Here is a 27,502-nt window from a genome sequence, read left to right as displayed (position 1 = left end):
AAACTTTATTAAAAGCATGTCCATTCATTTTTTTTAAAACAAAGCAAATAATTCACTCTCCACTGAATAGCTCTGTATCATAAAGTACCAAAGTGCTGACATATTAAGTTGTATCTACATTATTAAATTAGTTGGTGGACATTAATACTATAATCCATACTGCAGACATTAAACCTCAACCATAAAGATTAGTAAAGAATTAATACTGTCACATCGAGACTGAAACCTTAACACTCCAGCCATAAATATTTCTGAAGGAGATGAAAAACAATTAGCATAAACACCAAAGAAGGGCAAGAACACCTGTTCTTTTTCAGGGCGATAAGCATTTTATTGTTCTCTATTTAAAATGTAATGACCTGTGTAATTACAGTAATATTACATTGTATTGCAAGGGCTTGGAATGTCACACTTTGAAAAGTGTTGTCAAAACAATTGGAGGGAGGGGAAAAAAAAAAAAGGACCACCATTAACCCTTCACACCCCAGGGTCTAAAGCTTTTGTAATACGAAGGATTACATTGTTTGATTCACTAGATAAAGAAAAACATCAATTTTTCAAGGCAATTAATAAAAAAAAATGTTTCCTCCTAAACATAAAAATCAAGGCGATGGGGCTGCTCTCCAGCACAGCTATTCCCGACTCCCAAACTTTGGGGCCAAACATAAGCTTATCCCTACAGCGTCACTCAGCCAGCAACAACTCAGGGGAAAGGAAGATGCAACAGCACTAGTAAAAATAAGAGCATCCACCAGCAGGGTTTTCTCACATTACACTGCATATATTTGCTTACCAAAAGCATTAACCGAGCTCCAAATTTAAGCTAAAAATCAAGTACACCACTTCTATGTTTTCCAACTCTGAAAGGAAAACAAGTCTCCTTTATTACCCACAACATGCAGCCACCCCAGTCCCTCCACAAGTGCAGGGATGGAACTGGTGCTCTCAGATGCGTCACTTCAGTACTATTTGACTAGACGTCTATTTCATAACATCTATTCTCATAAGCCCACCACAGTAATCTATCAACAGCAAGATTAGCGTGCAAAAAAATATTTGATTTTTAAAAATAAAATTATTCCTATCAACCCTGATAAAGAGTTTGCAATATTTAAAGCGTTATCCTTGAGAATAGATTATTCCTCATAAGCAGATTTTATGATGCTTCATAATTCTTCACATTCCTGAAGCAGTAAAGGAGAAATTGCTGCCCACAAGTTTGCTCTTGAACAGACAATTACAGGTACATTTAAAAAACACCATAATCCCACTCCACCCCCAAATAAAGCAACAAAAAAAAAAAAATCCAGGAAAAAAAAACCACACAACAAAAAAACCACACCCACAGACTTTTAAGATTGTACAACAGCAAAAGGAAAAGAAAAACAATTTTGCTACGTATCTGCATCACCTCTTTACCTTGCATGCTCTGACACTCAACAAATATGGCTCCAGGAAAAACTACATAAATAAAAATAAAATTCGTAATTATGCAGAACCATCTATACCTTTCCAACGCGTATTTAAAAATAAAATAAAATCAAACAGGAAAGAGAAAGATCTAGTTCATCTGGAATTGAAAGCTGGTACAGCAGAGAACTAGAATCCACCTAAAAATAGTGTGTGACAGACAACAGCTATCCCGCTGAATCTTTATAATATTCTGCTCTCAGGCCTAAATAAACAACTTTAATTTTTCCTGGCTATAATTAAGTGGCAGGCAAACAAACAAGCATACGGAATGTGAAAGAATAAGGTTAAGAAGATAGGAGAAGGTTGCTGGAGCCTGGATGTGGAAATAAGAAAATAGCCTATTGAGTGTGGAAATATCCTTTCAGAATTCATCTGATAACACAAGCAGGCCACCTGCTATACCAACAATAAACCAACCTGTAAGCTTTTGTACAGCACCTTTAATTCACACGGACCCAACATTCCTATGGAGGCCTTTTTTAGCGGTGGGGGAGCAAGGGGAGGAATGCTCCAGGAGAGCTGACTGCTGAAGAACCCTACCCCACATGCTAAGGGAAAAGGGATCTGTAATAAAGGTAATGAGGAGAAAAAGAGCTGGAACTGGTGTAAGAAAAACGCTTTAAGAAAAAGGCAGCAGAGGTGTGCTTCCGATTAGTCTGCACTCGGAACAGTGGAATGCACTGAAGGTAAAAAACGAGGGGGAAAAAAAAAAGGAATACAAAGCTTCACAATTCGTAACAAAGTGATTTGGAACAAAGATTGTTTTGCCATCTGGATTCTGGTACTTATGGAATTTGGAATTTATCACCATCATCCATATACATGTGGGCGACCATATTCAAAAGAAAAAATATAATGCATTCAGCCCCTGAATTCCCCTCCCCATCATTACAATTGCAAACTGCAGTCACCCCTCTGCTACTGTCCCAGAAATCACCTCCTTACAAAAAGAGCCTCACAAGCTTCCAAAATAAAACTCTGCCACAGCCCTAAACATATGCAAAGTCAGAAAACCTTCCTCACAACCTCCCTGTCACTCTACATTTACTAATCTGTGTCTACTGACGTTTTACTAAGTGAAAACAAGACTGACCCGATGTTTAATATTTTAATGCTTTAAAACACTTGTAGATCTGATATACTGAAGTTGTCCAAGCCCTCAGTCATTAGTACGGCTTCAACATCTACCCAACAGTAGATCTATTATTGTAAATCGCTATCTCGTGTTACCACAAGGAAAAAAAAAAGTGTATAAACACACATGGTGATGGTGGGAACGCTTCAGACTCAGAAACACCCAGAAGAAACAAAACAGCAACGCTAAAGCCATCGGTAGGAATCACTGGTGTTTGGAAGTCCCAGTGGATTTAAGCATTCAAAATGAAAAATTTTTAAACTCTTTTAAAAAGAAAAGGAAAGGTGACACTTGAGAAATCTGATGTTAGAGTAGAGCACACCGTGGGTGACACTACGAGCGGGGAAAACAGCTGGGACTACAAACCCACCAGCAGACCCCAAAGTTTCCTGGGATCTGGGCTAAACCTCGCTCCAGCTGCAGGCACACGCAGACCTGCACCCCCCGCCAGTGAACCCCGAGTTAGGGGTGAAAAAAAAAAAAAAAAAAAAAAAAGGTAAAAAAAACCACCAACAAAAAACCGGACGCTTTCAGCAAATTGTTTTCCTGCCAGCATACTTCCAAGAGGAATTTTGCTCGACTTGTCTGATTATTTTTTGCGCTGCTGCTGTTGTTGCCAGAGCCAAGCGAGGCGAGTTGTTTCCGGACTCAGCCCCGTGCCCCGAGCGCGGCTCCCCCCGCTCCGCACCGGGACGGAGCCGCTCCCCGGGCTCGGCCCCGGCCCCGGCGGGCAGGGCAGCGGCGCTCGGCCCCCGCACGCCGCGGGGCGCGGATCGGGGCGGCCGGAGCGGGCTGAGCCCGGGCACAACTCGCGGCACGCACGGCCCCAAGGGCCACAATGAAATCGCCGCTCCCGCAGGCCGGGGCGGGCGAGGGCAGGAGAGGGTTAAGGGGGAGGAAAGGGGAGGGGGAGCCGGCCCAGCCGCCACGGAGGAGGGCAGAAGGCGACGGATCACCATGGAAAACGAGGAGTTTGTGGAGGAGCGGATCTCAGGCTCGGCCGGGAGAAAATAACCCCCCTCCCCAAGGAAGGGGAGAGGACACGGGAGAGAAGGGAAAGGGGGGAGGGGGGAAAAAACCCTCCAACCCCAAACTTCTTGGGTTTTTAAAAATTTCTTTCCAGTTTTGTTTCGAGGCTGAAATAGGTGTTGTTTGGAATTTGTTTGCTTTTTTCTTCCCCACCCCACCCCCCCCCCCCGCAGCGGAGGTTACAAGGGCTCAAAAAAAAAAAAAAACTGCCCACAAAACTGAAAGTAAAAAAGAAATTAACAACAAATAAGAAAATGACAAAATAAGAAATAAACGAGGGGGAAAAATGAAAGGAATATGGCGAAGTGTAAACAATCGCCCTCCCGCCGCGGCCCGCCGAGTTTGGAAAGTTTGCGGCGCGGGGGAGGGGGCGGCGGCAGGGCCGGGGCGAGCGAGGCACCGGGAGCGCGGCGGCGGCGGGAGCCGGGCAAGGAGCGGGGGGGAGAGGAAAGAGAGGGGGAAAAAAACCGGCACTTACCGTTCTCGCCGTCGGAGAGAGCGATCCATTGGGCAGATACGGGCTGCTGAGGTCGGGGATCATTATAAAGGGATAACCCGGGTATGGTGGGCCCTTAAACAACCCTCCATCTTGCCTCTTCGCAGCTAACATGGCGGGGAGACACGAGCGGGAGCGGGGAAGGAACGGGGCAACAGGGGGAAGAGAAGGGAGGAGAGGGGGGGGAAGGAAAAGTTTTTTTAGCAAGTGTCCCCAAAAGAGGAGCCGGGCGCCCGGCGGAGGGGCGGCGGTGCGGGGCGGGCGGCGGTGCCGGCCGGGCCCGCGTACTCACCTTCCTCTAAACTTTCCCGGGATTTATCTCTGAAAGTTTCGGACCGAGGCGGGGGTCGCCGCTCCGCCTGGGAGCGAGCCGGGGGTCGGCGTGGGGCAGTCGGGGAAAGGGGTGGTTGGGGTGGGGAGGATGGTTTTTGGGGGGTGGGGGGGAGAAGGGAGAAGAGGAGGAATGAAAGGCGAAAAAGAAGGGAGAGGTGCGGGGAGAAGGTGGAAGGGGAAACAAACAGAACAAAACAGAAGGCATCGTTACACAAGTTGGTGCCGCGGAGAAAGTTGGGCGCCGGCGGGAGCGGGACCCGGCGCGGCGCCCCCGGCCCCGGCGCGGCCCCGGGCACAGCGCGGCCCCCGCCCGCCGCCCCGAAACGGCCCCGCGGGGGGCTTCCCCCGTACCTCCGAGTCTGAGGAGCTGTTTTGATTCGTTTCTGATTCATTGACGAGAGACGACTTGACATCAGCTAAATCCCTCTCCGCCGAGGAGTTCTCGGAGATCTTCTCCTCCTGCTCCCCTTCGTCTTTGAAAGAGATCAGTTCATCGTTGGCGCCCAGGTCGTCCCCTCCACCGCCGTTCAGCTGCGGCATTTTCCTCCTGCTTCACCCCACCAGCAGCAATTTTGCAAAAAGGGGAAGGGGAAAAACAAAAGAAAAAAAAAAAAAAGGAGGGGAATGGGGGGGGAAAAGGAAAAAGAAGGGGGGGGGGAGGAAAGTTTGCACCAAAAAAGAAGAGTCCAAGGTGAAAGTTTCTTTTTTTTCCCCTTCTCTTTCCTCCTGGGGAGGGGAAAAGAGGGAGGAGGAGGGGAGGGAAATGTCTCTTCTTTGCTCCTTTGCACCAGTGACTTTAGGCTTCTTCCTTTCCTTCTTCGGGATTTTCTCTTTCTTTCTTCCCGGGAGCTGCTCGGCGTGCACTGCGCGCACACGCACACCCGCGCACGCACTCGCGGAAAAATTAATAATAATAAAAAATATATAAACCGTGGGGAGGGGGGAGCAGCGGGGGGGGGAGGGGGGTTAAAAAAAAAAATAATGCAACAAACCAAGCCCAGAAGTCAGCTGTGACGGGGGGGCAGTCGCCGCGGATATGGGAAGCCTGTGCCGCTCGGGTTTGAGTGAGTTGAAGTTGGACTGAGAGCTTTTCAGTTCAAAGGCGGCGCTGATTGACAGATAGAAAAAGGGGGATCGAAATCCGGAGGAACGGAGAAGTCTGGGATCCGGGATTATTGACAGGGAGCGAGAAACACACCAGGCACTTAATGAGATGCAGGAGAGGGCGGGGGCTCCCCGGTGACGTCTGCATAAATAAACAGGTCTGGGGCGCGGGAGGGGGAGGAGGAGGAGGGTGGGGGAAGTAGGAAACTAACAATGATCCTTTTTGGCATGGGAGCGGGAGCGCCAGGGGAGGGCAGCGGGGGCGGGGGCGCCGCTGGGGGGGCCAGCACGCAAAAGGAGGGGGGAGAGGCTGGCCAAAAAAAAAAAAAATAAAAAAAAATTTAAAAATTGTGCGCCGCAGCTCAGAGCTGCGGGACGGGGGGGAGCGAGGGGAAAAACACTCGAACGGGTGTCCCTGACTCCGCGCTCCGGGAGCGCCAACTTTTACATTCTGGACATTAATAAACATATCATCCCCCCGCAGCCCGGGTTCTCCTGAAGGATGTTTGTGTGCCCTTATTATTTGGGTACATGTGACGGCAGGGTGGTGCGGTGGGTGCTTTTTTTAAACCGTTAACATTTTTCATGCCACTCGTTGGAGGCAAGAAACTCCAATCATAATAAACACTAGAATATAGTAAAAGCCCTTTTTTTTTTTTTTTTTGGGGCAGCACTTGGTCCTTGCATTTATTATGGTTATAACACGCAGGATGAAAATGTGTGAGATCACTCGCTGAAGATCAGATATTTCCAAATTATCTTATAGTAAGGCATAATGTTTTCTGGTCCTTGATGTAAAAAAAAAAAAAAAAAAAAAAAAAAAAAAAAAGAGAGAGAGAGGAGGAAAAGGAATGTGACTGCTAAGAAGTTAATTAGCATGGCAGGACGGAGAATCAAGGACTCCCAGACTTCAGAAGTGAAAAGTTGTGGTGGCGTAAACATCGCGCTGCTGGGGGGCACTCCAGGGGAAGGGGGGTCCCCGCCCGGTCCCGCCGGGGCTCTGCCCGCGCGGCAGCAAAACGGGGAGCGGAGTCATGCGGATGCGAGAGACGGCATCTGTTCCCCGAATCTAATGTGGCCAGGGGAAGGGGAAAACAAATTGATCTTCCAGCAGTGACAAATTGTAACAATGGACGAGTCAATTGGAAACTTTAACATGGGCAAGGAACAAAAGGAGGGGAGTGGGGAGGGGGGTAGGGGGAGACAGTAATTTCAATGGGAATTAGTAAATTGCCTAATGGAAATGGTGTTTGAAAGCAAGGGACAGGCTGTACTAAATAATCCAAACATTCCTCCAGAAATCTAACCTGCTGCTCATGCTAAGGGTCATTCAGCACATAGGGTTTCCAAAACAAAGCCAATTTGTCATGCAATATTTAGAGAGTTTGGGGGTTTCAGCTAAACTGTCTTCTATAAAAGAATAATAAAAATAATAATACAGAGATCGACAAGGCTAACACGAATTCTCAGGCATTAAAAAGTTCACATAGAAATTTGCATACTAAAGGGAAAGATGCAGACAAAATAGAAATAAAAAAATCACTGCAACTTACAACTTTAATATTAATCAGTAAAGCAGAAGTAGAGTGAAAGGAAGCATGAAAAGAAGTAAAACAAATGTGTACATTTAATCAGACAGGATTGCATAGGACACAAAGAACAGGGCTAATTAGTCTCAGCAGGTAGGGACTAACCTTCAGACTTCATAAATAAATAAGTCTGTGAACAATGTCTAAGTGGGAATATGGAGACAGAAAAGGGATTATTTTAAGACACCAAGTAAAAACATGACTAATGAAATACTTCACTGTTAACTCAATGTACAAATGCATTGAACGGTTTCTTTTTCCACTGGTCTTTTGACTAACTTGCTTTTTACTTTCAGAAATTGCACTGAATAACTGTCTGTGGGCATGCACGCTCCCCATTTACCCCTGATTATGTACTTACTGTCTCTGCAAACTAGTGCCTTGTAGAGTGACACCTTAACAAATATTCTCCATTTTTGTTTGCTTTTTGATTTCAGACGCCTTTATATCCAAAAACAATACGAGATTAGAAATACAAATGTGACAGACTCCTATTTATTTTGCAGGGCCATGTGCTATAATTTGATCCAAATGAACAAAAACAGTTGCACAGTTTTGTTTTGTTTTCCCAAGATCTTTTTACAATCTGCTCTGGATTTTTCTTTAAACAAGCATGCTTTTGCTTCAGTCCCAGCATAGTTGCTAACTACTAAGTAAGCACCATCAAAAGTTAGGGTGCAGAACAGAGGCAGTTGTTTCCCATAGCTGGTTGCAGAGGAAGGGCCTGATTCTGTAGAGGCTCACACATGAGTCACATCACTGACAGGTGACTTGTGGAGGTGATGCCACGCCCGGACTGCTCGTGCAAGCAGTGTTACTCACACGAGTAAATGCTGCCAGGAGGGAGCTCAGTGCTGTTTGCCCCAATGCCAGTGGTGGTCCTGGGTGTGGAAGATGGCTCTGGAAGGGCAAGGGGCTGTGCCCCAGCTGTGGAAGGTGTTTCCTGGGCACGTTTTTGCAGTTTTGCCCCCGTGGTGTATTCAGAGGAGTCCCGTGAAGGGCCAGGAAACTGGTCTCGAGTTTTCATCAAGTTCTTCCTTTTGCAAACTTCCAGGGGTTTATTTTCAAACTGCAGCCTAGAGCGAGTGTGGTTGTGAAGTCCAAGGACTGTAGATGGTTACTGAACCAACTCTGTTGAATGAAGGTAGTACAAGTCACTCTGGATGGCTTGTGCATCTGATTTGTATCATTTGTCCTTATGTAACAATTTGTTTCACAGTCAGGGAAGTGAGAGCTCTCCAGGGGTCAATAGCAGCTGTTGAGTAGTAGAGTCTCAGATGATACCTTGGATTTAAAAAAAAAGTATAGCGTTTAACAGTGAAAGAAACACAATATTTAAAAAAAAAAATAGAATAAAAAAATTTCAAGCTAGCCCATGTCACGAAACACAATTTATTGTTTGAATAGTCGATTTTAAGTGACAGCTGGAGAGACAAAGCCAGGTGCTCCACATTCAAGAGATGTTGTCTTTCTTGCCAAGGCTGACCTCTAGCACAGATGAAGAAGTGGAAGTGCCTTTCTCCAAGCTTTTGTGACCCTCACCACTCGCTGCAATTGTACCACATCTGAGCTGTGGGGTTTGGTGACTGATGCCGGCGTCACCATTTTACACTTTGGCCCAACAGTTTGGTCCCGAGACTCCTGCAGTAGAACAGCAGCAGTGAAAAACCTTGTGGGCTTCACCTCACAGCTCACAGTGCAATGAACTGAAGAGGGGAGAGGTTGACATGGGGCAGCCAAGGAAATTTACTGTTTTATGAGGAATGTTTTGGAGTCTTAAACATCTCACCAAAGGCCCAAGCCTTTACTGGAGAAATATGGCCTGCTAAATGCCAGCTGGATCTCCTGGCTAATGTTTACATATTTGGTGTGAATCTGTTTTCATGGTCTTCTCCAAGAGGTCCCAATGTAGGTTGCAATGTGTAAAATTCAAATTATTTCTTTTGGAAAGATAAAAGGACTTTAGTTGACCAGGCTGGGATTTGAGTCTACAGCTCAAAGGAATCTGCATGTTTACAAATAATCTTGGATCATTAAATCTGCTCTGAATGTCAAAAAAAAAAAAAAAAATCTATATTGAAAAGGTTCCAATAACTGGAAGCAAACACATCTGCCTAGTGTCTTACCAGTACTGGCTCTTCCAGAGTTAGCAAAGAGGGGAATTTTTTTCTAGGGCAGACAAGATGACAGCATGAAAACACAGAAACCATGGCTCCTGTCTGCAGTCATTTGCATTGACTGAAACAAGCACACGTGAAAATTCAAGAAACCTATTAAACAGGAAAATATCAACAAACAGCCAGATCATGGTGCTACTGCCAGATTTCTTTGTGGCTTTAGATGTCACACATACTGACCAGGTCACTGTGTGCTACTAGATAAAGGAGGACTTTCTATCCTCATTTGATGGAGAAACATTGGAAAATTAGTTCCAAAAAACTGCATGCATTGTTTTTCAAGCTCATAACACAGCTTAATGGCTCTCAATCCATGCTCTGCTTCCCAAGCCATGCCTATTGCTCAGTAGGAACATCCCTCCCTTTTAGCACCTAAACCACAGCTGTACCACTTGCTTTTGTTAGAGATAATTCTGTCAAATAATAAAATCGTTAATGGGTAGAAATATGCATTCATGCAGGGATTATTCACACTTTATCATGAGGTGATATCAAGCACTATAGGAGTGAATGACAAGAAATAGGCTTCTGAAACACGGAGCCCTCCATAAATATACCATTTTTATTGACAACCCATCTTTTAACCCTAATAGTAATGGAAGAAATCCAATAAATGAAACATTTACTGCATAACTTGCCTTATTTTCGGGTGGTGTCTGATTCCTTTCTAGCTGTCTCTAGAAGATGTTTTTAGCCTAATTTGCTCCCTAGAAATTTCACTCGCTAGAGTTATACATCTATGACGTTTTATTGCCTGAAGCCAAGTCTGAATAAGAACTTTCTTAAGATATACTTATCCTAATGTCAGTCTACAAGAACTGGGCTGCTTTAGTTTGATTTATTTGTGCAGCAGAGATATGGTGCACCTATATAGCTGGCCATGGCCTCAGACTGTATCTAATACCCCAAACACAAACAAGTGAAACCAGCAAGTTTAGCGTGGTTAGTTACAAGTAGACACTTTGAAACTAATCACCTTAGATTTGTATTTATATGTGTCTGTTTTCCAAAACAATCAAAGCAGAAGACTGTTGTAAACCACTCTGATTTCACAGGAAGGGTGAGTGTAGGTGTTTATAATGTCTGTATATGGTCACAGGCACACACCAAGCACTAGCCAGATGCAGTGTGCTTTGACTGTCTAAGGAATACAGGTTGGCATTGAAGGACCAAGAGCACAGAGGTCACTGGCTGAGCTTGCAGACCACTGCCTGGCTGGTTCCCTGGGCCCTTTCTTCTGCTTGCTGCCTCTAGCACCCACTTGTGCAGTCAGTCAGTGCTTTGCAGCAAGAGCCTTCTTTTTCTTGGTGGTTTTGCTGGTCCCTCACCAGAATTTGTGCATGTTATGGTGATGCAGACAATGCAGTGATAATAATTTTGCTTGCACTAACGCAGTGTCAGTGAGGGTGGTGTTGTAGGTGAACCATGGCTGAGAGCAGATGGTGGTAGGCAAGGAACCCAGCAAACTGAAAGCCCTGAGCATGCCCTGGGCCAGAAGGGACTGCCCTTTCAACTGACACACAGTAATTAGCTGCGTGTGCATTTGTAGTCTGTTGCAATATGAGGTAAAAGGGATTAGTTTTGCAATGGTCTAGGAACATGAACATGCGCCAGCTGCATTCCAGCTGTAGGGATTCTGGCTGATGGATGACAATAGTCAGCACAGGGGTAGTAAGTTCTTAAAACAATCAAGTTTAACAGCAGAAGATTATTTGATCATACCAAGCAATCAAAGAACCACTCATGTTGGAAGGGACGTGAAGATGCCTTCAGTCCAGCCTCCTGCTCAAAACATGTTTTAGCTCTGAATTCAGACACGTTTGTTGAGGGATTTGTTCAGTCGGGTTTCAAAAGCCTTCAAGGACAGAAATGAGACAACTCTGAGTTAGGACTTTGCGTTTATTCTTTCTGAATTTCATAATGTTCCTGTTGGCTCATTGCTCCAGCCTCTCCAGGTCCCAGTGGACAGCAGCTCTGCCCTACAGCATATTAATTGGACTTTCCAATTCGATGTTCGATGTCCTCTGCAAATGTTATGAGACCTCCTCCAGGTAATTGATGCAAATACCAAAGAGGACAGGCCCTGGTTTAGGCCCCTTTACTACTGCACCTGCCATTGATAACCAGGGCATCAGGGCATAGTCACCATTCTTTGAGTTTGGTCATCCAAACAGTCTTGTGTGCATCCAATTGTCTGCCTATTCAGACTGTAATGTCCTAACTTGGGTGCCCAAGTTTCCTCTCCTGAAGCCATAGATTTGTGCTCTGCTGCTTGTCTTCTTCACTCCTGTCACATTTGTGGCTCCTTGTAGTCACTACAGCCACAGCTGCTGTTGTTACCACATCCCTGTCCAATTCTTCCTTGCTTGTGAGTAGCAGATCCAGGAGACCATCACCCACCTTTTGGCCATCCACCATCTGTGTTACGAAGTTTTCCTCAACAAACTCCAGAGGCTTTCCAACCCTATTCCATCCCACTGTTTTGGTCTTTCACCTGAAGTCAGAGAGGTAAAATTTTCCCAGTAGCCCTGTGGACTGTTATCTGGAGACTTCTAATTGTGTAAAGACATGATTGACTTTGTCACCTTAATCAGATGATCTGTAACAAACCCATCAGTGTTACCCTTACTGGGTTGCCCTCAAGCTCCCAATCAGCCTGCCTCTGTCTCCTGTTTCTGTATATTTGTCTCCTGTTTCCATGTATTTGTGCTGCTCCTTCACATAGATTCTCATGTATTTGTTGTCCTCGGAGCCCAGCCAAGTCAGTGCATTCCCTCGTGCCTCAGTTTTTTCTCCAAATCAGTCCACTTAGATTTCATGTTCCTCAGTGTACCAGTCTCTGGCACTGTGTTTTTCTGTCCCAGATCCCTCAGATCTTCAGAGCAGCCTATGGCCACTGTCCTAAATGCAGCCAGTAAGGGTGACCAAGAGGAGGTCATTTTGGGCTAAGACAGGAAGTTTTAATTTAGGCTAGGAAGTGAATGAGTACTGCATTTCCTGCAAGGCCAGAGTTAAGCACGCAGCCCAAAGCCCAGGAAGGTCTGCAGGCTGGTCTGCCACATGTCCACATGAAATGCACTCCTCTCAGGAGCCACCAAAGGCAGATTTTCATTTTACAGAAAACTACAGGAATGAAAAGGTTTTCCTCCACAGAAGCAGTTGTTACCAGTATTTTGCACAGAGCCACCTCTATGCCACTTCACATGCAAACCAGCTCCTGACACATGAAGCTTTTACAATCATATTAATTAATAGTTGATCTATTAATTCATAAACAAAGTAAACGAGTTCTCAGGAAAATCCTTCTTAACTTCCTTGAGAGTATTCCAGTAGCTTGACCAGGCCATTCATAATAGAGATATTTACTGTATTTTACTATTTCCTAACAAATAATTTTCTGATTAATAATTCTGCTTTAAAACTTGCTTTGGTCTTTCCTTTTTTTCCTCCAGCTCCTGCAGCATATGTCTTCCTTTTTTTCTTCCTCATTTGGCAAAGGCCTCCCAGCTACATCAAGCAGTTTCAAGTCAGCCAAGGAGATAGACAGAGCTCTGCTGAAGGAGCAGAGCAGTCTCTCTTTGTAAAATATGCTGCCATTTATCAGCAGACAGAGGTTTTTCTTGCAGCAAGGAATCTGAGCTAGTGCATACCAAAAGAGTGGCACTGGAGACTTTGTGGTTGGCTGTTGTTTCAGGCGCATTCGGCGTTTACATAGCCTGAGGGCATAAATGAGCAGGCAGGAGGGAATGGACAGACCTTGCTACAGCACAATTAGGTGACAATGAGCTATCCAAAACAATCAGGAGAGCAGCAACATCAAGTGCTTTCCCTGTGTCTCAGGAGTCCTCCCAAGGCTTATTGCATCAGAGGCTCTGTCTATTGCTGGTGCCTCTAGATGGTGTCTCTGGAGAAATGCAGTTGTCAGGCGCTCTGGAACAGGATCCTTTCTGGGAAACTTCTTGCAGCCTGAAATATTACAATTAGCTCCAGTGGAGCTGGTTTCTGAGCTCCCTGTCCTTACTTAATGCTAGGAACAGAAGAAATGGACCTGGAGACATTACAGGAGGCATATGTAAGGGAGGTAATTTACAGGAGTAATTCCAAACATCCTCCATCTACTACACTGGGAAAAGAACAGAAAGGTCTCAGCACCTTTCTGCTCTGGTTCTTCAAGCCAGTCTTTCTTGGCTTACTTTCTCCTTCATAAAGCTTGCCTCTGAAAAAGGGAAGCCAGGGAGCTGCTCTCCTGCTCTTCCACCTCGGCTCTCTGGATCCATTAGCTCCTTCCAAGGACCCTAATCCCACAGAGCTCTGTTTTACAGGGGAGAGATCAGAAAGAAGGTTGCAATTTCAAACCAAAAGGCATAGAAGATTGTGATCTGCCTCTGTCCCACAGAAAATGCACCGTGTTTGGATTTCAAGGCATTCGGTAGATGTAAAATTCCACTGGAGACTGTTCTGTTTAGTTAGGGAGACACAAAGGGCAAGGGTGGGTCCTGCATTCACAAGAAGAAACCCAGTGTGTTTTGTCTGCTATATTACCTGAAGCTCAAATCTACCATTTACACCTGCTCCATTCACTTTTCTTCAACAACTCACAGGTTGTACAAGAACCACTGTAATTCTTCAGGCAACAGCACCCTTAGGACATCTCCTACATCCGTGGGAAGACATAATCTGGCATTCAAGGCATTGTGGTAGAATTGGCATCACCACAGTTTGCCTGGGGCACCATCTTCTTTCTGTGCCTTGCCAGCCTGCTTAGCTTAGCCTCCTTCTCAAAGGCAGGGAGCTAAGGCAGCGCTTTTGCCAAAGAGGAATGCAGAAGAAAGCAGAGATTACATAGATAGAATAACATTGGCCTCTAGATTTCTTTGCTGGCCCAGATTGGAGAAATCTATGTTCAAAAGACCTGGGAAAACTGTGCCCATGGTTATGAAAATACATGTGTCCTCAGGATTGCTCTCTTTGTCCCTCTGACCTAAAGCAATCTTTGTCCAGACAGGAGTGGAGAACATAGCTAAAATAGCACATGCAGTCCATTTTGCATACTTTCCTGTGGCACTAGGACTAAATGATTTATAACTGAAACATTGACTCTTGCAGTACAGGACAATTACAGGAAAGTTGGCAAGACAGCAATTTACCATCTTGTAGGAATATGAAATTCCTTTCTTCCTCCTGCTTTCAAACCTGTCAAGTGGCAAACTACCTTCACTCTCTTTGGGAGGATAATCAAAAAGTTGCAGAATCAGACCTTAAGTTGTTATTTTCTGGACAAATAAGAACTGTTGTCAATGACCACCTATGGCCACCACAGGACATGCAGGGAGCTTCTACTGTGCCTTGGGTAGTTGATATGCCCAGAAATCCTCTTCCACCAATTAGGTAATTTGTGCATGAATCTTTTACCAAAATCCATGAGATTCTTCCTGTGCACAAATCTAGTTGTTTATGTTAGAAAATGGGTATTATATGCTCTTTTGGCAATGACTGTCTATTTTTACTAAGTGCCTTTACAATGTTTAGCAGAAAATAGCAATGTTAGTTTTGATTTAGCACAACAAAATTTTTAAGAATATGTTTGGGTTTTTTTCTTCGAGCAGATGTTATTTGAATTTAAGCACTACTTTAATACAAATAAATAAAAGTAGGATTTTTAGGAGATTATTATGATCTTCAGCTCTGAGGTCCTGTATTACAGAGGTCATTGAATTTCAACAAGTGGTTCCTGCCATAAGACTGTCATTTCTAGCTGAGCTACAATATTTCATTTAGAAAGACATCTGACCTGGTTTTAAATATTTCAAGTCAGAACTCCCCTTCCACTGTAGGCAAATTTTGTTCCAGCGATTGTTCATTACCCTCTCTGGGGAAAAAAGAAAAAAAAAGGAAAAAAGAGCACTGCAATTCTATTTCAAACTCATTTCCCTCTTGTTCCAGCCATATAATACCATAAAAGAGTATCATCTTGTATTGCCTTTTCCTCACCAGTAGCTTTCATTCCTTTCCTGCTGTTCTGTGGTCCATGACTGAACTCCTCTTGCCTTCACATTTTCCTCCCTGGCAGCAGAGGGACACCACAGGCAGAGGGCTGTGCTTGTGTTTTGCATATTGCAGGATAAGGCAGTGAAAACAAATTTGAAAATTATCTGCAACAGTAACATATCAGAGAATATTTTGTCTTTCCTGGCCTTAAGTTGGTCATCTGAGTGGCCTGCAAAGTTAATATAGAGGCCCAAACAGCAGTTTATCCCAGCTAGACTAAAACATCCCCACTGTGCAATGCCTCACCTTGCTGTGGTACCTGAGTTACTCCAGTGACTGCAGCCAGTGCCTGCAGGACTCGCAGAGACTGCACACAAAAGGTTTATATCCCTAAAGCTGGACTTCACTTCTAATGAAGATACTTTCTAGAAGGAAAATGCTACTAACTGCCAACAGAAAATGTCTTTGTATACCCTAAATTTATTGTCTGGAGTATAAAGCCACTGTACAGTAAACTCCTATTTGCATTCCATAGTTGAAATCTTGGCCATAAGGACTCTAATGGATAGACATTTCCATTTTTTAATAAAGAAAGCACTGAGAGACAGCCATTTAGGAACTCTGGTTTTAAGAGAAATGCCAAGATCGTGACATTGGGGATACAGTCTCTTGAACTGGCACCAACATTAATTCAATAGAATACGTGATATTCTAGCATAGCTTTGACCAGAACTCATAAAAGTTTCTGTAAAATCCTTCTGGATTTGCTTCTCTTAACAACATAGAGCGCCCTTGTTTTGTTTTACTTTCTAAAAGATTTATTATGCTTGTTTTTCATCAGAGAGATATATGAAGTTTAACTTTCCCTAGTTTTGTTGGCTGACAATCTCACCTCTTTTATCTTGGCTTTCTGGAGAAAAGCAGCTCACCTCATCATGCTGTAGCGTTTGTAACCATAGATTAACTTCAGCTGAATGTGACAGGAGATGGAGACATCAACAATATTTATGTCCTCCAATTTAATGACTGTTAGAGAAGTCCAGCTTAGCAGCCATGGGAAGGAAGGTCCATAGGGAAGGGCAGTGTGGGTGGCAGAGTGCAGTGAATCCATGGGGAAAGGTGCATGGAGAACAGGCTGCCCAAGTCCCACTGCTCACCCCACTTCTTGTTCAATGCTATTAATGCTGTGGTCACACAGAGATTACTCTGTGAACCCCTTCTCCCACCTACAAATATCAAGTCCTTTTCCTTTTCCAGCCAAGATCACATTATATGCCTTGCAGTTACAGTCACTGGAAGGATTATTAGGGGAAAATGCACATATTGACGGCCTTTAGATTTTCTTATAATTTTTTCTTAACTCAATTTCATTACAAAAAAAAGAAATAAACATGTTCAGACCCACCATCCTCCCACAGATGTACCAATGGTCTCCTATGCAGAGTTTGGGGATCTCTGTGCAGGAGTTTATCCTGGAGTTTGTAGGATTTGTAAGATTTTTTTGTTTTGTTTTGGTTTGTTTTTTTTTTTTTTTTTTTTAACAAAAGGTTAAATAGAATCTCCCAATTTACTCCAAACTGGCAGTGTAGACAGGGAAGTGATACTTCAGCTGTTGTAACACACACTTCAGCAGGACCAGCTCGTACATCATAAAGCACCACTTGCCTTATCTGTGCTGGAACAAGTCGCTCTAAATGCATGAACTATTCTAACAAAAATAGTGCAGACTTATCTCAGAATGCGCAGGGGGAAGTCTCACACGTCCTGATTGAAGGGCACAAGGGCTGAAACTTTGACAATGATTTAATCTCAGCTGCATATTTCACAAGGTTATAGTTAAGAGCAAATAAGCAAAACCAGAGGATTTTAACAGTTCCATGAAAAGTGGCTTCCCAATTTGTTCAACTTCTGATCTTCACTTAATGGGTAGTCCTGCTTTTTTTTTTTTAGAACTCCAGTGGCAATGTAGTCTGCTGTGAAAGATAAGACCTATACTAGCAATGAAAACAAGCAGCGAAGAAATAGCTTTGACTACAATTTTTAAGTCTTCTTCATATATTACAAACAAGCACCATACCAAAACCAAAACAAAACAAAAAAAAAGAAAACTAAGGGAAAAAAAAAAGAAGAAAAAGCCTACAACATCTAGGATACAGTGATTTTTATATCATCCAAAGAACAGGGGGAAAAGCTTGATTACACTTTAGAAAGCCTTGGTAGTATTGAAAATACAGCAAAATCTTACTTGGGAATTAACAAGGCTCAGATTTCCAGATCTCTGTGCCCACTGTTTACACTGACAGATCTACCACTGCCTAGGAAGAATGAAGGTTAACAGTCAAGCTGGAAATCCAGTGGCCCAGGTGGAGTTTCCATCTATGGGGCTGTTCTTGGGCAGACAATGATCCTCTCTGTCCCTTTTCTAGCACCTTTGCAAATTGGAGGTATTGCTGGTCGAAGGGGTGAGGGGTTTGCACTTTAATTAACTTGTAAGGTCTTAGAAAATGTTTTCATTCTGTGACCTATAGACTTCTGCTACCTTTACTAATAAAAGGTTAAGGAGAATGGGTTTGCAGATGCTATGGAGCAATCTCTGCATATGGAAATGCTAAAGGGGGCTATACTTTTCACTGGAAATTTGTAGGGGTCCAAAATCAAAAAAGACGGGGAAAAAAGTGGCTCAGATCTCATCTGTTCAGATGAAAGAAACTGCTGAAGACTGAAGTGTAGATATGTATTAATATATCATGATATTGTAACTAAAGAGCATTATACAGCAGCACAATGTTATGAAATAGTTCCATCTATTGAGTCTCACAGGGCTGTAGCAATAAAAACATAAGAAATGAAGCCAGACTGGGCTGTTTACTTTTAGCTTCTGGTTTCTAAAAATCGTTTTATTTACAATAGGTGGTTGTTAATGTTTTTAGCAATGATATCCTTGGAATTATTAATCAGAGTTAGAAAACAGCTCCACACACAGGTTTGGCTTAAGAGTAATAGCTGTGTATTGTAAAGGAAGCCCTGAAGTCATGCAGGGCATCTTAATATGATACATGTACTAGAAAATATTGCATAGATGCAATGTGGCCCCCAAGTGTAAAACTCACACGTATTCTCTCCTCCTTCCTCCCTCTCTTTTTCTCTCTTTCACTTGTAGTCTCTCTCTACATTTGCTAAAACTGAAAACAAATCTGTTTGTCACTAGACTGTATGAAAGCCAAAACCCTCCACATGCAAAATTGTGAGATCTAGCACAAGAGAAGGAGTACATTTTGGGGGAGGGAGACAGGATTTTTTTTTTCATATCAGCAAAAAATATTGGAGGTAGATATCTGTGCAGTTGCTGAGCTTTTGTGTTCTGGGGCTAGGAGACTTGAATATTATTAAGGGATCAGTCACAAAGTGCATCAATCTGGCATGTACTAGAGCCAGATATCTATTTGCCAAAAACTGGAAAAAAAAAATCTCAGCAGGCTCACAGTTGAAGAATGGTGGACATTGCTTTGATTCAAGAAAGCCCTGGCACAGATATCTTCCTGGATATGGATAACATAATGGACTTTGGGGAGCATATTAAGTCACCCCCCCGTGACTTGCTAGCAGCTCTGGATGTGAATTATACAGCTCTGGATTGATATGTTAAGGACTTAACAATTTCTGTCTGCAGCATTTCCAAGCTCTGAGTGAAATATTGGGTTATATTTTTTTCCTTTTGGTTTGATGGCAAATTGTGCTGTGCTGGGTAATACTTTTTTAAAAGCCTGCAAATAAAAGAAAGCGTAAATTAAGTGGGGTGGGGAGAGTGACTGTGAATGTGTGTGTGATGCACTGCATTTAATATTTCTCTAGAACAAAGTCACACTTGAAGGCTGGCTTCTTTATTTATACTGTTTGTTTATGAGGTCCACAAATGCTTGTTTTCAGCATGAAATAATTTTTGCAGTGGCTTCAAATGAAAATATGTTTTCACTAAAACCAGAAAATCAACTGGGAGCTCACCAGTGCACTGAGGCCCATTCAGACTCACAGCAACCCAGCACCCAAGGGCTCATTAGAGATTCACCAGGAGCAAACTGTTTGATTGGGTCTGCTCTGGCTGTGTCTGGGGTGGGTTTCCTGGAATTCAGCTGAAAAGTACAGGTGTATGCAACAAATAGGTTGGATTTTTGGTACCTGACATCAGCTGGGGATTGATACTGACTGACAGGTGTTGGCAGTTAGGGCAGGTGGAGACTTTTGAGAGGTTTCCTGCTCCCATTTGGTTTTAGGATCAGAATTTTTTCTTGATGACAGGACTTGGATTTGATTACTTGAGTTTGATCACATGTGTTCATACACATTGCATTAAAGCTTTATTTCCTTATAAAACCAAGGTGGTTTTATTCCTAAGTGTGATATGCACAAGGCAATGGAAGGCCATGTCACTTTCTAGAGTATAATTTGTGTGAAAAATTCAACAACAGATACAAAAAATATTAATAAAGAATGAATGTGGGCTCCCCAATCTGTGTATAATGGAGACTAATTCTTTATATTGCTCTGTGGGTACTTTGCCTTCTATCCCTGATTTCATGGACCATTATTTTTTATTTCATCCCACACAGACCATCTCTGAGCCATAATTGCATGACATTTGAAAAATACACTATTTGCTTATGTGAGAAAGTAGCATTAGTAAAATAATGATATATTTTAAACCTAAACACTTTGACCTGTTTTCTTCTAACAAGAAAACTGGCTGCCTGTAGGAGCACTGGGAAGTGACAGCTTGGAGTTGGAATGACATGACTGGACATCTCCCAGACAGAACATCCATTCATGGCCCACAGACCACTGGGTTTCAGAAGCTGTGATTTTATTGCAATAGCAAAAAAAGGTCACTTTGCAGATGACTTTTTAAAAGAGATGACCAAGATCCTGCATATGTGAGGATATTGAAGTTATGAGAGGAATTTATGCTGGAAAAAAAGATGGATCCAAGAATGGCAGTGAAAGAAGTAGGACTGGAATTGTGGGTACAGAGAGCACAGGAGAAGAAGTCTTGGCATTTTACATTTCAAGCTGTTTAACTGCCAGACAGATGTGATTTGCCTGGAATAAAACCCCATAAGCATCAGGGAACAAAACAGTATGGTGTGTAAGATGACAATTAAGAGACTTCTTTTTTATGATTGCACAGGCATCAGTAAAGGGCTCAGAGTTACATCATGAGGAATTGTAACTGTAACACACAACTTATAAGCTCTGTGACTGTACTCACAAAACACTGGACAAACAAGTTCAATTGCTCACCCCTGGCTGCTGTCATTGGCTGAAAAAATTAGAGAATATTTATTTTTTAAGTAGTCTCCTCTTCCATCACTCCACTTGGTCTCACTTGTAAAACACCTGGTCCATGGGGGTGCAAACATCAGGAGGGATAAAATGGTCTTTCAAGAGAATTCTATAAGGTTTTCAGGTTTGATACTCATAATTTACACGAAGAAAAAAAGAACTATAATGGATGCTTATAAATTCTGTCAGGAATGAGGAAATCTGTTAGCAGCTGCAAGTAACTACCCAGCATTTTAAAAAGCAGCAGTTTTCTATCTTGTTCTGTCACAGGGTCATTGAAAGTCAGAATCTAAAAGATCTTATCCAAGTAGATTTTTGCCATCATCCTGGAGCCCATGGGCCAAGAGGGATGGTTAGTGAGATGGATAATCCTGCCCTCCACACATTATGCAGCCAGGGAGAAGGGCAAGCATTCCAGTGGGAGAGACACTGCCAGGCAGCCTTTGTGGAGGTGGTTTTCTGGCAATAAGAATGAATTGGAGAATGAAGTGCAGCACCTGTGATAATGAGTCTTTTAAATCATTATGTCTAAACATTCTTCTCAGCCTTCTAAAAACGTTTCAGTTTAAGTCAAACAACACCATTCAGCACAATATGTCTGAGGAAGAAAGCCACAAATTGTTCTTGCATTTGTCTTTTTTTCCCCTTTCTTTTCAGTTTTTAAAAAAATTTATTTAAGAACACATTATGAAAGGCCCAATCATTACAGTAAAAGAACAAGTCCTGCAAACCTTCACACATGTGATTTTAATAGGTGTAGATATGTGAACAAGGATTAGTAACACTCAGCCCTTGCTTAGCATTAGTGTGTGGGCTCAAGTTATGTTCTTGCTGTGAATTGGCAATGAGACACAAAGCCTTTCGCCTCTGGGGCTGTGGTTCAAATGCAGCCTGGGTCATTGGTGGCTCTACACAAAATGAGGGGGCTGTTTCTATCCAATTTCACCCTCTCCCTGTTAAAAGACAGTAGAGAATTCAAGGTCAGAGTGATCTCAGAGTCTCTCATCTTATTATGAATTGTTATTTTTCACTTACTATGCTATACTACAGAGCCTGGAGGCTTCTGCCAAGCGTGGGGCATGTCACGCTGGTACTGTGAGAACAGGTGCAGCTCCACTTATTTACAAACACACTCAGTGGAAGAGGAAGATGAGCATAAAGAAATGAAGCTTCATGTCCAAAGGACAGTGGCAATGCCCAGAGCAGAGCACACCTTTCCCTGAAACCTGACTGTTCCACTTCCTTCTGCACCTGCAGCTGTGGGCAAAACAGTGGCAGGAAACAGTGTCCTTGGACTTTTGCTTCCCAGCAGGTAACCTGCAAGGCTGTCAACCCTGCAGAGTTTATGGTATTTTTTTAGTAAGGTGGGGATAATATAAAACAAAGTGTGTGACAGATGAAATGCATTAGCCCCAACAATATTAATGGATGATAATGTATACGGTAGATCATTTTATCACACCATTTACATGTAAGTTTGTTTGGTGTATTATTTTTGACACAGTGGAAGATACATAGATCAAGAGAATTGGTGTAACCCAATTTCATATGTTTTGTTGGATCTTGGAACAAAAGTGGATGCATTTTGAGTATACATTAAGCAAGTGCTGCATTAAGAACTTCCTTGCGACACCTGGCACCTACTTTTATGGCTTATTTTGTCAGATTGTTTCTTCTATTCAAAGATTAATTTTCCCACTTGCTGAATTTGTTAAATCTTTGAACATTTCAGCCAACGAAGAGGTTTTCAGATCTGAGTTTTCTCAGGATTAAACACTTCTGTAACAGAAAAAACGCTACTCAGTCAATACAGACAGACTTGTTTGAAACCTAGCATTTGTTAAACAAAAAAGGTTAAGCTGTTTATAAAGAAAAGCCCGGAATCAAACATGCCCTGGCTTTCAAACATGCCATCTGTACCTAAACAGGCATTGGCTCAAGCACTTATAAAAATGCTGTTTTATGCTCATTTAAAATTTAAAACAAATATTAGCTTATCATGTATATGGTTTAAAATCAAGGTATGTGCAGGAGAAAAATCAAGGTTCCTAATGCAGGAGAAAGGTGTGACAACCCTTCCTAAGGAGGAGACACCATCTTTGCAACACCTTTTTGGGGGTCAGTCCAATTGCTGTATCAGGTCAGTGCTGTGCAGGCCACTGAGGGGGAATCTCCACTCAAGTACATCCCCGTGCCCATTGCAGGGTTTCTCCCAACACTTGTGCATCCTCTCACCAGACCTGTCAGTTCACACCATTTGTATCAGTCACTCCCCTTGGCAATGATAACACAGAGAAAACTTCCCTGGGACTTTCTACGAGCTTAAATTAGAGATGAGGTGCTGGCATCCTCAAAGCATTCCACAGGTTGTACCCAGTGGCACAGCTGAAAACTGGCACAGCTGTAGGATGTACCAGGTGCCAGGTCCACAGCCCTACCTGTGAGGCACACAATCATCTGGTTTTAACCCAAATTTTGTACTGTGTGCCTGGCATCAACACCTGCAAGGTCATTCTTCATCAACCAGACTTGATGACATCCCAAACCTCAACTCAAACACTTATAGGCATTTGCTAATTTCTGTAAAGTCCTTTCCCAGCATATTGGCATTTTTGCCATTTTTAACCTGGAAACAGGATTCTACTGAACTGTACCTGTCAGGGTTGTGTTTCTCTGAGACTTCAAGGCCTGTATGGAAAATCCCAAAGCCTCAAATACATATTTGGATGGATTTTGCTGTTTCTGGGGAGTGCTGCAGAGGGCTCTGGGGTGTGAGAATGGAGGCTGAGCAAGGCTGCTAGTGGAGCTGGTCCCTGGTGTGGCAGTGGAAAGACTGGCTGCCCTCCTGGCTTGGCTCTGCCTCAGGAGCACTAAAGAGCCTGCACACAATTAGGAACAAGCCTCCAAACTTCTTCAAGTTCACTCATTTAAAAAAGCAACTAAACTCTAAAAATAAAATAAAGCCCAGACAAATGAACAAAAAGACAAGACAAATGCTTAAAGAAAATGAAAAGAATAAAGGGTTTTAAGCTATATCCTTGTTACCTTTGTTTCTCCTCAAGGAAGTAATAATTTTTGATCATTAAGATCCCTCTTCCATAATAAGGTAAAACATCAGATTATAAAGAACATTTTTTAATGAGAATTCAGGGACATTTCTGAGCTGGTTGAGAAGTATGAAAGTATTTAACCTCAGTTCAATGGACTGCCCTTTATTAACATTTTTCTTCTAGTGCCACTCACATAACTGCCCTTTCACAAGCCCCGTCTCAACCATTTGGTACTTATAACTTGGTTTTAGCCAGAGGGTGCATTGCAGAATACAAATCAATCATTGACTTTATTTCTTGTGACTAAAGGATTTCATAGACAGTATCTTTATGGACAGAGCTACCACTAAGAAAACAGTGCTTAATGATTAAAATGTGTCCATTTTTTCTCTCCATTCCGCAGTAGAACTATCAGAAGTGTTTGGAAGCCTGTTCAGTGAATGATGTGGCACTGACAGTGCAGCACACCTCAGCTCAGCTGAGCACATGCATATGTAAACAACTCTGCTATCAAACACTGTGCCTTGTCAAAGATTAAACGTGTCTTTAGGGAATGGGAACAGAGCCATGCTAACACCTTGGCAATACAGGCCAAGTGGCAGGACACTTGGCTTCCCATCAGTTTGTCATATGCGTCCCTTGGAAACATTCTTCTAAAAACATGAGAGCATCCCTGTCATGGGTTTCTGTCCACTGGCTGCTCTGGGTGAGCTGCCAGTGCTTCACACATTGCCAATGTTAGCAGTGCTTTTGTCAGGTGGACACTTGCCCACTAGGAAATGGATTGAAGCCACCCATGTACTTTAAATGTGCCATTGTCTGAGCTCCAAGTGCTAAAGAGAGTTAATGGCATCAAGTCTGGTCTGGAGTTTATAGGAGCTGTATCCCTGCTACCCACTGATACCTCTGAGGGTTCTGTCCTACCTCTCAGTATATAATGTTTGTACTACACCTCCTTAATGCAAGAGAAATATATTTGTATTTGTACATTGCACAAAGGAAGCAGAGCCAAGCTAGAACAGAGGGTAGAAACACTGTGTTTTAACTTAGAAATTAAGGTCAAGTTGATGAAAAAAACCCGATGAGGTTTTGCTATTCATGTAGAACAGCCAAGTTTTATCCCAGATACTCTCATTCAGTTAAAGTGCATTTTGCTCTATCTGCTATTGGGGGGTGTAGAATGGATACCAGCTCCACCTCTAATGTTTTGGAGAGCTGACACTTCCAGAATGTTTTGCAAATTTTAGCTCAACAATTTTGACAGAGCACAAATTCTCAAGCACGGTGATGAGAAATTCTGCAACCCAGTGGACATGCACTAAACTCTGTCCCCCAGCCATGGGGCACAGAAGAACTTTTTGAAATAAAAGGCTTTTCTTACAGGTCTCTTCCCTTGCCAGTCTCCTGATGCCAACATTCATTAACATCCCAGTGCAGACGCACTGTACCTGCTACATTTGGATGCACGGCCAGTGCTCACCCTGCTTGGGCACACCAGAAACACTCAACAGCAGCCAAGAAAAACAAGAAGAAAGAATGTCCATTAGGAGATACTTTGTAAGAGTTACAGATTCCCAGAACAGCACCAAGTTTGAGGTTGAATCCTTGGGTTTCTATCTCTTGTCTTATTTTACAGACATCAGCTCAGACAGGTTTGCAACACTTGACAGGCAGAAGTCAGTAGATTCCTGACCTCCTTGATGTCAGTGGATTTTGCTGCTAGCATTCATGGAGCCAATATTTCATTCCCTTTTAGTACTGGATTAACTGAGGTACATAAGGCAACACACTTGTGAATAAAGGCAGTGCATTAGCTTCTGTTTTTCTAGGCATTTGGTGACACATCTCATGGTCTCAAAGCATTACAGCAGGAATATGAGATTTAGGCCTTTCAGACATGAAGGAATGCTGTGGCAACAAATGCAGCAAAAAGCACAGCTTATGAGAAATGCAAAGCAGGTTAACAGTAACTGTCTTTATCAGAAGACACTTGTGGAAGCAGGTGTGAATATCAGCCCTCAGAGTTGGAGGTAGTCTTGCAGTCTTGAATATGTACAATACTCAGCAAGAATAAATTTTAGCGTGACATTAAAAAGGGTGCTTTTTTGTTGTTGTTGTCCATTTATTTTGTTGTTTTCAGTTACTAATCTGAACTGCATAATAATTTTTTTAGTAGTCATGTTGTTTCTTGGACAGTTCTGTCTAAACCTTAGGGTAATGTACAATGAATTAAGACACACACACACACATATACACCTGCAAACTATTCAAAAATCCACAATGAAAATTTTAAGTGAATACATCAAGGAAGAAACTAGCCTCACATCCACCATTCAATCTTCCACTGCTGTGTTTTAAATGAGAAAAAAAGAAATCCACAAACTTTGGTCCTTGGAACCAGCAGAATGGTTAACACTTTTTTTTTTCCACTTAAGGAGTCTCTTGGTTTAGCAGTGAAAAGAAAGGATGGTTTGCTTTTGCCATTCATGTATGACACTATTTTACAGCTCACAGCTAGCTGCATGCAGACTTTAGTAGATGCACAAGGAGGTGTTCATTACCTGAATGCAAAAGTTTAAGCAATCACAACTTAGCAGAATCTCTTGGCCCAGGTCTCATTAGCCTGGGAGTTCCAATTCCCCTGGAAGCACCTTGTTGAAGCAGACAGCTTGCCTCTTCCAGCACATCAGCTCTGCCTTTGTACAAAGGATGTTACAGGAGAGTGATTAGATGGAGGAGGATTTTTCTGCTAAGCAAAGAGCTGCCAGAGGAGGATGTTATAGTAGAATATAAAATCATGAATGGCACATGGAAGGCAAATAAGAAATGGCTGTTTCTTTTGCAGCCCCTAGTTCTTGCATGAGGCAAGCAAGTGGTATGTTCACAAAAAATAGCAAATGTTTTGTTGTACTCCTTCACAGAGACTGGAGCAAGTCGTGAAACTTCTTGCCACAGAAGTTTTTGTGCCAGAAGTTTGCACAGATGAAAAAAAGGAGACTAGATAAAGTAATGGAATCAAAAGCATTACAAAAATTAATGTACTAGTAAATCTTGATAAGCCATTCAGTCTTGGGAAGACCTGAGCTACTGGAAGCTGAGTGAATAAACTTGGGACATATAAATGCCAGGATACATTTGCCCTGTTCTTGCACCCTTCTCTGGGCACCTGGTATAGCAAGAACTCAGACCTTTGGCCTGACCGTGCCAGACTGGTCTCGTGTTTGCACCTCTGCCTGGTTTGTGCTTATCTGCAGCCTGCTGGTAGACTTCTGTACAGCCTCCCCCAAAATGTGTTTTAAGAGCTTAAAGTATCATGAACTTTTACCTAGCAATTTGTGCAGATTTCTTGAACTTTAGAAGAAGCTATAAGTAATTTGCTGAGGAACACAGTAAGATACAGAGTCAAGCAAGCCTAAGTCTCCTAAGTGTGTGTGTGTGTGTGCATGCATGAGAAGGAGAGACGAAGAGAAAATATGTGCATGTGAAAGTAACTTTGTGTATAAACCAGATATTTTCCATGACATATGCTGATGAATTGAATTCTGTTGATTTATAAACTACATTCAGAGCCGGTAGAATTTCTGTAGTGTTTCACAGGCCAGATCCTGTGAAAGGACTGGGAAAAATCTGTTCCAATTTACTGCACGCTCTGCAGTGATTTTCTGACCAACTGTGTGTGAATTATTATATTTCGATCTGTATATAGAGCACTGAGCACTCTGGCCCCAGCCCAGACAAGCAGTTAAAGGAAATGTCCTGCTGAATTCACAAAGACTGTTTGCATTCTTAAA

At 42.8% G+C, this 27,502-nt stretch overlaps 1 protein-coding gene across 7 annotated transcripts in view; it reads right to left on the bottom strand.

Annotated features, from left to right (window-relative positions):
* TCF7L2 (transcription factor 7 like 2) overlaps positions 1-5,042 on the bottom strand; it is a 169,459-nt gene extending 164,417 nt beyond the window's left edge. For all 7 annotated transcript variants that reach the window (XM_058029601.1, XM_058029602.1, XM_058029604.1 and 4 more), the window contains exons 1-3: positions 4,818-5,042; positions 4,426-4,492; positions 4,116-4,240 (exon numbers count right to left, since the gene is read on the bottom strand). In XM_058029601.1, the coding sequence (XP_057885584.1) occupies positions 4,116-4,240; positions 4,426-4,492; positions 4,818-5,006 (381 nt within the window). In that variant the 5' untranslated portion in view covers positions 5,007-5,042. The remainder of the gene's footprint in view (positions 1-4,115; positions 4,241-4,425; positions 4,493-4,817) is intronic.
* Positions 5,043-27,502: the final 22,460 nt, after the last annotated feature.

The sequence above is a fragment of the Melospiza georgiana genome, chromosome 8 (genome assembly GCF_028018845.1).
Source record: "Melospiza georgiana isolate bMelGeo1 chromosome 8, bMelGeo1.pri, whole genome shotgun sequence".
Classification (NCBI taxonomy): domain Eukaryota; kingdom Metazoa; phylum Chordata; class Aves; order Passeriformes; family Passerellidae; genus Melospiza; species Melospiza georgiana.
The sequence above is the reverse complement of the archived record's forward strand: the minus strand, read 5'-3'. Positions and strand labels throughout refer to the sequence as shown.